Below are 10,434 nucleotides of genomic sequence, written 5' to 3'. Positions count from 1 at the left end.
ATGAACTCGGCTATCGCGGACTGGGAGAGGCTTCTCAGACAAGCCTATGAGTGAGTTGTTGCCCCTCCCTCCTATTCCACACACACACACACACACACACGTACGCACACACGTATCAACTCAAGCTACCTACACAACCACACATACACGTATACACCCAACCCTCGCAGCACGCAAGAAAGACTAACTCCCAGTTCCCTTCCCACCCCTGCAGCAACCTCGAACCAGGAGGCTACGTCGAAATGGCAGACAACTGCTTCCCCCTCCAATGCCAAGACGGCACAATGGACCCCAAGTCCCCCGTCGCCGAGTGGTCGACCCTCCTCATGGAGGCCTGCGACCGCATGGGCCGCCCCGTCACCGTCCCCGCGCTCTTCAAGAATCTGCTCCTCCGCGCCGGCTTCGTCGACGTGGTCGAGGTCCACCGCATCTGGCCGCTGCACGACTGGCCCAAGAACGACCACCTCAAGGAGATTGGGCGCTACTCGCAGGAAAGCAGCCTGCAGGGGTGCGAGGCGTCGGCGCTGGCGCTCTTCACGCGTGTGCTGGGGTGGACGCGCGACGAGACGTTGGTGTTTTGCAGCGGGGTGAGGAAGGATTTGCATAATCGGAATATTCACGCGTACTGGGATATGTGAGTTCTCTCTCTCTCTTTCTGAAGATAACTATTTTTCCTCGCTTTGGGAATAAGGAAGTTTCTTTCACTGACTTTTTGACTTAGATATTGCGCTTTTGGTAGAAAGCCTTTTGATGAGCCGTCGTCTGAGTCGGAACCGGAACCGGAGCAATGATGTGAGCTCAGGCGAGAGATGCGCACCTGTAAGTAACTCGTTGAGGGACGGTTGCTCATTGAGAGACAATGTCAGAACATGCCGGATCGTACTGCCCCTTTCCTTGGAAGAGGGCGTGCCAAAGAGAGGATTCCCGGCTGGGACAACACTCTGCTACACCTAAGCGACACGGACGTACGAAAAAGATCACATAATTGGCGGCCATCGCAGTCTGGTGGCTGATATCGAGACTGCATATGCACGTATGAAACTCAAATGAGATCAACATAACTATTCCCGTTTCGAAACTACAGAGACTCTGAGGCCTTTCTCGCTCTATGTGATTTATTGAACTCTTCGTTTGTTCACCATCCTAGAATCCAGTGCCATCAACTGAAGCATCTCCCAATAGCCTTGCAAGGTTGTTTTCCCCGTTGCATCGTGAGAGTGTAATGGACCTCTTGATGAAGGTATCAAGATCAACCTGGGATACATCCACCATGTCCTTTTGTTCATTTCTGATTACCTCGGGTATATATTTTTCGAGATCCCACAGTAATCAATCCGCAACTTCCATAGTCTGTAGAAAACTCCTGAGCTCTTCCCTCCTAGTGATCAACCTCATTGCATGATTCAATAGCGAGGCTGACTGTGCTGGCCCATCTTGGAGGGTCTGCATACTTGACGCGACTCAAAGGCATCCTTGATTACTCTCAATGTGTATAGATGCTCGCGTAAAAGATGATTGTACTTGAATCAATTTAAACACCCGGAGTTCCTATGACGGTTGACCAGGATTGGTATTGTGTTCATCGACAAGGTTATCAGCTTCCAGACATGGTAGTATATCTTATCCAAGATAACCAAATAAATTGCGTCCAGTGCACCGCCTATCATTACTGGTTATTTATATTACTAATGCTAGATTTATTCAGTTGAGTCAATGTAGCCTTTAACATCTAGTCCAGTCTCCCTCACGAGTATTGATAAATTCACAAACATCATGTACGCCAACATCCTGTTGCTCCAAGTTTGACTTTGTAGCTTGCCTAGCCATAATACATGTGCGATTATTTTCTTGCAGGAAATGGCTGAAGAACCATGTTCAGTTTATCGAAGCCAGAATATGCATCTGAGTACGTTGTTCATCCCATTCTGCCGCTCTCGACTTTCGAAACCGATCAAGCTTCAAGTAACGCAACGCCCAAGCGAGTCAAGTTCTTTAAGAAAGTACCTCGTTAGACTCTCCTAAAAAAAAAGTGTTTGCAAGCTAAAGACATCCGCCGCTTTAACAACAAGGAACAAAGATTCCAACAAGAAGAAATACTAGTCGCTTTGAAAATAGAAAACCTCGACTCCTTACCAACGCGAAATACTTCCATCCAACCCATCAAAAGAAGATGGTACCCGACCACGAGAATTCGCCACAACACGCTTCACCCCCTTTCCAGCCCGACACCCACAGGCTCAGCAGGCATCTCATGCCTCGGTTCGCACGCCTCCACCTCGAACCGCTCGCGGCTGTGCGCCGGCAACTCCAGCTTCCACGCGGCAGCCTCGTCCTTGGCCTGCAGCTGCCGATCGGCGTAGACGAGGATGTCGCCCTCCGTGTGGACGGCCATGTCCCGCCTCCTCTTGATGTACTTTCGGACGAGCCCCGCGAGGAGGGCGAGGAGGATGAGGGCACCGAGCGTCGCGCCGACGGCGATGCCTGCGACTGCGGTGCTTGAGAGCTGGTCTTCGTCGGTTGGGGTGGTTGGTGTTTGTGCTGGGGAGGAGTCTGGGGTTGATGTTGATGTTGCTGATGCGAGGGCAAGGGCTGTTGTTGTGGCAGTCGCGGATTGTAATGTTGATAATGTTGATGTGCTGTCGGGTTCGGTGATATTGAAGTAGTGAGATGTCGCGCTGCTGCCCGACTGTCCCGTCTTGAAGAGTTGAAGAAAGTAGACCTGGCTCAGATCTGGATTCATTGTTGAAGGAAACCCGGCGTAGCCTACGGTCCAGACCAGGCTCTTTGCCGTGGAATTGGCTTCGCAATGGTGTCAGACGCAAACCCTGAGGTGCATTCCGTAACAGTGACTTACATGCGAGCTTGGCATAGGGCCCCTTGATATTTCCCGTTGGCTGCTGCTGCCACACGATCAGGTCGATGTTCTTCAGGTCCATCTCCCACTGCAAGTCAATGTTGTCGCCCAAGGTGTAGACTGGGTTATCCCGGAAGTCTCCTGCCGGACCCGGGCCCGGCGGGCGGCGGAAACGGTTCTCTGAGCGCGTGCATGCCGGGAAGACGACGCCGAAGAGGAACACCGCGAGAAACTGCATTGCAAATGTCGGGGTTGATTATCTGCCGTCGTCTCTATCGTCTATATCTGAATGAATGGGTGAATAGACACTGGTCAAGCGAGGAGTGTAGAAGTCACTCTGCCATGGTTCGCAACGAGTGGACATATTGTGTTTTTGCTTGAACCCTTTTCTTCCATTGCAAACCCGTTGCCCTGTCCCCCACCTCGAAGTCGACTGTGCGCGATGGAGGGGGGAGGTTCTCATTTTAAACGTCCTAGCGACGGATCTAGTCAGCGTCGACCTAAACAGTAGTGCCGTTTCGGAGAGTCGAAACGTTGAAGCCTAGACGCCACTGAATCCGCTTGCCATTCGTGCACTGCCAAGACGTGGTCAGTTACGTTACTCATCCAGAGTGCTGTTCAAGAAGATGGCATGGGAGAGAGGATATTTCTACGTCGCTTGAGGTAGGGTTTCGAGACGTTCTGCACTGGTTTGTGTTGAGTTAAGAGGTTTGTGGTGTTGCGATGCATCGATGGACTCAATAGGGCCAATCTCCATGAAGCAAGCCGTTTCGCGGCCAAAAAACAAGCTGATTGAATAGCTACGATCATAATTGACAAGATTAAATGATCAAATTGGCAAAAATGCAAAAGATTACTCCTCGACGGGGAATTGAACCCCGGTCCCCTGCGAATCGTTGAATCTCAATGACAAGCAGATATCCTCACCACTAGACTATCGGGGATTGGTGGATGTTGACATCCAGTGATAGCTGGTTGGGAGGGAAACTTCCTAGCGGCCCTATATACCCACTGCAGGATTGTGTGCCCCAGCACCAGGTCCCACCCCGCCAACATGGATCTCCGGATGGTCTGCAAGTTGCAAATAACTTCCAAATCAGTCCTTCCAATAAGTTGATTGATTAAATATTCATTATCATGAGCGAATAGCGCGCTGCTTTGGAATAAGTTGCACTATCCCAGCATCAATGCGCCGGCGAAAGTTGCCCCATTCTATGGGTCGTCCCACTCAAGTCAATCGCCTCTCCGAAAGCGACATCTCTCCTTCTCATGCGTATCTCGATACCACTTCGTCGTCAAGACCTTGGTGCAAGATTCGTTCCTACACGGATACCTCTGTCTCTTCTCGCGATTGAACGAGCACCCATCGCGAAGGTGCTTGTTGCGGTTGCTAACGCTCGAGAACGTCTTCGTGCATTGCGGTGTGAGACACTGTAGTCTCTCACCTCGACTTCGGTGGTCGCGCGGCGTCGAGCGGGACGTCGTCGAACCAGCGGCGCTGCCTATGCTGCTGTTGGAGGTGTGAGCACGAGTCAAGATTGGGGCCGGGTGAATCGCGGCTTACCTTATGCTCGAAGATGATACGTTCCGGCGGAGTTCAAGTGTGCTGAGGGACGAGAAGCTGCTCGACGGCGTGATGCATGAATCTGAGCCGTGTGACGGTGATTGTACCGCGAATGGTGGGACAGAAAGCTGGCCAGCAGCTCGACTGGGTTGAACCGAAATGCCATGCATCCTGAGGTACTCTGTTATTAGAGCGCAGCAGCGAAGATACCCCGAAGGTGTGGCAGCGAAAGTCTCGGTGAACGCGCTTGCCGATCCAGAGTGCAAGCCTGAGAGAATGTTAGTGTGTGAGCCTTGAGCAAGGGCGGCGTTATACTTACCCAAGATCAGTGCAAGCACGACGGAGAATGCCACTGAGAAGAGGAGCAGCATAGTGGTAGAAGAGAGAACGTCGTCCCAGCCTCCATCAAATGTTGATGAAGGGGCCGGCTGTCTGGAGGTAATTTCCTCGAAGCGATCCATATGTAGAAAGTCCGCCCATACGAGATCATCGCGTTGGGTCGATGAGCCGGCATAGGAGGTTTGCCCCGACTGTGATCGCCCTGGTATTGTTTGAGCTTGACTGCTAGTGACTCCTATATGGGTTTCGTGGTCATCGAACGCTCTTTGCATAGCTGCAAGCCTAATGCCAGGCGATGATATCTTTGATGGTATGGTCTCTTTGCGCTTCTCCAGTGAGATGAGGTTTTGAGCCAAGTCTTGGAAATGCGGCAGGTGTTCTGGGTCAAGTTGTGGTGGTCCTTGACCTAACGGCGTGTATGCCCACATGCGGAATGCTAGCTCATCGAAGGAACGTTGCGAAGAGGCTGGTAAAAAAGAGCGCCACCGGTCAAGGTCATCAACAAACCTACGTCAATGTTAGCTTTGGCGTGCCTAGGTGGTTGACTCCATCAAGGAGTCTTCTGCAGGGTTGAAGAGGGGGTTGCGAGGAAATGGCTTACTGCAAAGACAAAGTACCATCACTTGAAAGTAACGTCAGATATGTGGCGTTGGCCACAAGCAGTGCGTCGAAAACTTCCACAAGCGACGATGGCGGATTATCCTGCATCAGATCGCGGAATGCCCCAAGACCACGATCCCATACGATGTTGGAATGCACATAGTCTCCAGCCATTTCGCGGAGTTCTTCATGGTCCGAGCAGTCACAGGCCCCAAGGAACTGAGAGCACAGTGTCTGCATAGAAGAGACTAGGCTCTGCCCCAAAAGTCGACGGCGGTGGCGAGAGCACCTGCGGCGGACTCGTTCTTTCGGGGCCTCGACCGCTCGATCATGGCGACGGCTACCTGGCCCGCTGCGATGGTTGGTATTGTGGCTACTGCTCACACTGGGAACACTGTCCGCCTGTTTGCCAGTGCAGTTCAGGCCGGACGACACTCGAGGTAGTGCGGCGGTGGGAACTGATTCCATGATGCTCAATTCGGCAAAACAGTCAAACGTATCATCCGGCGCGGTCGACCTTGAGACATCCATGACACCAAACGCCAGCATGATTTCCATGATCTGTGTGTTCTCATCAGAGACTGCTATGGCGACTGCTTCTCGTAACCCTTCGGGTAAGGGTGTTCGCAGCAGTATTGTGCGAACAGTCTCGGCCTGCCCCCAATAGACCGCCGCAGAAAAGGGTGTCAAGACTACATGCTCTGTGCCGCCGCTCGCCTCGTTGTCAGCATAAACACCTAGAAAGTTCGCTCCTTGCTGCAAAAGACTCTCCACTAGTGTAACGTGACCAAGCCTTATGGCGACGTGAAGGGGGTCGTTTGTAATGTCTCTTAGGAATGACCCGGGCTGGCTCGTGGATTTGTCCCTCGTTCTCGACGCCAGGTCTAGAACATAGCGATAGATATCCAGCCTTCCTCTATCGAGCAACTCAAGGAGCAAGTCAGGATTTGTCTCCCACTCAACTTCGCCAGTGCGGACGACGGGCTCGCACAAATCGTGTAAGGCAGTCAGGTCGCCAGCCAGAGCAAGCTCGGTGAATTTGGATGCCAAGGCCTCGAGGAATGCGTCGTCTAGCACATCTGGGAGGAGACCCAGAGCGAAGCAGGCGTCCAGGTCATCTAAGCCGGCATCTACGCTTCGTTGATGCATATCGTGAAGCTGACCGATAGACAGTATGCCACTAGATCGGTAGACTTCAGTACCGATTCCAGAAAACAGTGCTCTGTCTAGAAGCAGATCGCGGACGAGTAGACGAAGCTCAACTGTTGTAGGGTGCGATGGTGATACGTTCTCGAGGTGGTGCAAGTAAGCCTTGAGAGTTGCGTAGTTCCTCAACAGATCGGGTAGATCAAAGGGCGAGGGCACAGCAATAGCAAGTGATTGCAGCAGCGTCAAGCTCTGGTATTCGATCTCTATGCTCTTGGAAAGGCGGCTCTTGGAGACTGTGAAAGCTGGCTGAGAAGTTGGAGAGGAGTAGAGAGGCAGGTAAACCCCCGAACCAGGCGAGACTGCTTGGAATACTTCCCCGCTGTGGTGATGAAGTGATACCTAGAAGTCAGCCAGACTGCTCCCAGACGTTCATGGAATGCAACCCCCAGTGGGATGATAGCAACATGAAAATAGGGCACAATGGTAGAATCAAACGTTTACAATACGGTTTTAGGAATTGAAAGTAGGATTGGAAAACATTTCTACATGCGGAACTTCATGATTCGAATACTGGTTAGACAAATGCATGGCGTACCTTTCAAACACTTCCGTATAAGCAAAACACGGAGCATCATCGATAAAGTCATGGCCCATTGACGGTCCGTTCGAGGTGAAGCTACTATTAGGCCACGACAGAGCCGCTGGGTGAGATTTGAGATTCTCATCGATATCGGCGAGGCGGAGATTCAGACCCAGAGATGACAGGGACGCCATCTTGACGGTCTAGGACAGCATTGGTGTCGTACAGGGGTTAGGCCAGAGAGAGGATCAGGAATCGCGTAAAGGTTCTCACTCCAAATCAATGGGTGAGAAAGAATCGCAAATTACAGCTTTAGAATATGAGGACTGAGGTGAGACGTAAGAGAATCCCGCCGTGAAGCTGGGAGATTTGGTGTTGATGAAGGGATGCCTGGAAAGCGGCCCCGCGGTTGAGGCTGACATGGTGCCCCGGAGGTGTGGTGGGTCCCCTGAATTTAGGAATCGGCGGCAGGTCACGCGCGGGGCGCCGTGGACGTTGTGACTGGGCACCAAACGTTGATTTGGAGTTGCCGGTATGCGTCGGTATGCGCGTCGAGAAACGTGATGCCGTGCAGATACGCTGCTTCAGGGCATCGGTTGGCATTGATTTGCTGGACCTATTGACTTGTGTAGACGACAATATCTAATGTGCTTTGCCTTGGCTGCCTCCATCGCGGCATGTTGACGATTCCGACACCGACGTTAGGAATTGGTGTGCGCTACGGTGTGTAGCACGCAATGATGATGCATTCTAGGCAGACTTCTGCGCTATCATGCATATAAACCAGTTCACGGGACTTGGTGCTCAGCCAAAGAGGAAGCTCGAAATACTCAAAAGGACAATGACGCATTCCGTCTCGAATCCTCGTAAGTATCTGAGATGACAAGGAGACAGTGGAGAGAGCTTCATTCTCGAATTCACCGACTGATACCCTGGGACCCCGCTGCTTACCTAAGGTTCACAAGGAAAAGCTGACATAATCGAAGCACTTTAGACACCATGTCCGCACGACTGATTTAGACTGCCTCCCATTGGTCAACACCCGGTTAATTGAAATGCCCCACGACGCGACTCGACGCGTCTCCCCGGCGCCAGAGTCCCCAGCAACATTCTCAACTTTCGTCTGCCCTCAACACCAAGCCCACAGAAGACTTTCCCATATACACATGCCCACATACCGTCAACATGTTGCGACACGACTTCAACCGGATCGACCCCAAGAGGCGCAATGTCGTCGACCACCGCAAAAAGCAGTTTGCTTCTCCTGCCTACAAGGAACTCGAATATCCCCACAGACTCAACTTTTACACCGACGCGCCTACAGCCGACATTACCCTCGAGCAATTCGAACAATGGGCCATTGACCGGCTAAGGGGTGCGTCTTCCAGCGTACCCAACGTCTCTCATCACCACTAATAACATTCTCTACTAGTACTTGCCGAGTTGGAGGCCTGCGCGTTCCGCAACAAATCCCCCCAAGAAGTCGCGAACCACATGAAGCCGCTCCTCGACAAGTACCTCCCGCTCGAGTCCAACACCTCGCACTCGCCGAAGCTCTTCGCCCAGCGTCAAAAAGATCACTACAGCCACTTCATTCTGCGCCTAGCCTTTGCCCGGACCGAGGACCTCCGCCGTCGCTTTACTCGCGTGGAGACGATGCTTTTCCGCTTGCGATTCAACAGCGACGACATGAGCGAGCGGGCCGCCTTTGTTGGTAGCCTGGACCTCGACTGGTGGGAAGCTGTCACGGATGACGAGAAGCGCGAGTACTCGTCCGAGCTGGCGGCCATGTCGCGCGGCTGGGGCAAGACGGCCTCGACAGAAGACGACACATGGTTCAAGGTCGACTGGGCCCGGGTACCGGAACTGGTCGAGCAGCGCAAGGTGTTCTTGAAGGCAGGCAAGGCGTTCGTGCCAGGGAGAGAACAGGCCAGTATGGTGAACGGAGAGTTCGTCTCGCGGTTGGAGAGACAACTAGAGGTAGGCTCATGACACGACCACGGTGTCTTGGTAATACTGACCTTGAGCAGCTTACTGCCCGCGCTCTTCCCCGACTCGACGAAGACGACCGTTTGACTCCGATCCTCGACCACCTCTCCAAGAACTTCATCACACCAGACAGCTCATACAGCTCAAACACCGGCGCCCCGCCCGGCGCCGAGATCACCGCCCGCAACATTGACAACCTCTCACAACACTTCCCCGCCTGCATGTCGCACCTCCACCGCTCACTGCGCCGGGACGCTCACCTCAAGCACTTTGGTCGCTTGCAATACTCTCTTTTCCTCAAGGGTATCGGCCTGAACCTCGAAGAGTGCCTCGTCTTCTGGAGGCAGAGCTTCCGCAACATCACAGACGACACATTCAACAAGGAGTATCGTTACAACGTGCGCCACGTGTACGGCGACGTTGGCGGCGACTCGAACCGTCGCGGAGGTGGCTACAGCCCGTTCAGCTGTCAGAAGATTCTAACCGAGCACCCGCCCGGCTCAGGCGAGGCCCACGGCTGCCCCTACCGTCACTTCAACTTGGAGAACCTGACCACTCTGATGCAAGGCATGGGTGTCAGCGACCGAGCCACATTGCAGGGCGTCAAGGAGGATAAGGAGAACCAAAAGTTCCATATGGCGTGTAATCGGTACGTCTCAGTACTCCGTTTCGTTGTCTACCGTTTTGGGTACCATTAACTAACATCCCTCCAGCGTATTCGAGCACTTGCACAAGCAGGAACTCAAAAAGGCAAAGGACGAGGGCGTGTTCACGTCTGCACAACTCGAGACAATTGTCCATCCCAACGAGTACTTTAAGCGCAGCTATCTCCTCAAGAACCTTGACAAGGCGACAGATATCAAGATGGAGGGGTGAGCATAGCCTGAGGCCTCACAGTAATAATATGCCTTGTGACTCACGACAGAACCTCCCAACCAGTGATTCGAGAGTCCTCTCTCGACGCAGGGGACTTAGCTCGAGCAAGCGTATAGCTAAGCATTTCTGCCACAAGGCTTTTGTTGATAAGCTCGCCGACGGAACATACCTGGGGGCGGGAAACGGCTGCCTCACTAATGAAGCGTGTGGCTTGATGAAAGAGACGGGTTCTACGGCGGTCTGGACCCTTTTGCCAGCAAATTGCTGCAGCAGAGATGTGTTGGAGGGGGAGGGCGTTGGATAACGATAGCAAATGTCTTTTTTCGCAAAACTTCATTATGGCGATACATCGGCGTTTACTTTATTCTTAATTTTGTTGATGAAGGATTGGGCTGGGTTGCGAACGCGCGGGCGGGAGGGAAACTTGAGGTCATGGTTTAGGTTCGTTTCTTGCGGAAAGTGTAGTTCGAGGACAGCAAGAAC

At 52.7% G+C, this 10,434-nt stretch overlaps 4 protein-coding genes and 1 non-coding gene across 5 annotated transcripts; 2 read left to right on the top strand and 3 right to left on the bottom strand.

Moving 5' to 3' along the window:
• Positions 1 to 638, top strand: N0V96_010080 (uncharacterized protein; the record flags this gene model as incomplete). The annotated part of the gene is made up of 2 exons (XM_053197453.1): positions 1 to 50; positions 215 to 638. 2 exons carry the CDS (start codon positions 1 to 3, stop codon positions 636 to 638), a joined length of 474 nt encoding a protein of 157 aa, XP_053045157.1.
• A 1,568-nt stretch (positions 639 to 2,206) lies between these two features.
• N0V96_010079 (uncharacterized protein) lies at positions 2,207 to 3,092 on the bottom strand (the record flags this gene model as incomplete). Its single annotated transcript, XM_065758837.1, has 2 exons — positions 2,207 to 2,799; positions 2,855 to 3,092. 2 exons carry the CDS (start codon positions 3,090 to 3,092, stop codon positions 2,207 to 2,209), a joined length of 831 nt encoding a protein of 276 aa, XP_065612604.1.
• Positions 3,093 to 3,710: 618 nt separating this feature from the next.
• Positions 3,711 to 3,798, bottom strand: N0V96_010078. The gene has a single exon. It is a non-coding gene; the product is annotated as a tRNA-Asp (tRNA).
• Positions 3,799 to 5,605: 1,807 nt separating this feature from the next.
• Positions 5,606 to 7,280, bottom strand: N0V96_010077 (uncharacterized protein; the record flags this gene model as incomplete). Its single annotated transcript, XM_065758836.1, has 3 exons — positions 5,606 to 5,709; positions 5,753 to 6,799; positions 7,187 to 7,280. The coding sequence occupies 3 exons, from the start codon at positions 7,278 to 7,280 to the stop codon at positions 5,606 to 5,608; spliced, it is 1,245 nt and encodes a 414-aa protein (XP_065612603.1).
• A 991-nt stretch (positions 7,281 to 8,271) lies between these two features.
• PRI2 (DNA primase subunit pri2) lies at positions 8,272 to 9,951 on the top strand (the record flags this gene model as incomplete). Its single annotated transcript, XM_053197450.2, has 4 exons — positions 8,272 to 8,461; positions 8,519 to 9,066; positions 9,117 to 9,724; positions 9,789 to 9,951. 4 exons carry the CDS (start codon positions 8,272 to 8,274, stop codon positions 9,949 to 9,951), a joined length of 1,509 nt encoding a protein of 502 aa, XP_053045154.2.
• Between the last annotated feature and the right edge of the window lie 483 nt (positions 9,952 to 10,434).

This window comes from Colletotrichum fioriniae (assembly GCF_027942845.1).
Source record: "Colletotrichum fioriniae strain IMI 355084 chromosome Unknown scaffold_13, whole genome shotgun sequence".
NCBI lineage: Eukaryota > Fungi > Ascomycota > Sordariomycetes > Glomerellales > Glomerellaceae > Colletotrichum > Colletotrichum fioriniae.
The sequence above is the reverse complement of the archived record's forward strand: the minus strand, read 5'-3'. Positions and strand labels throughout refer to the sequence as shown.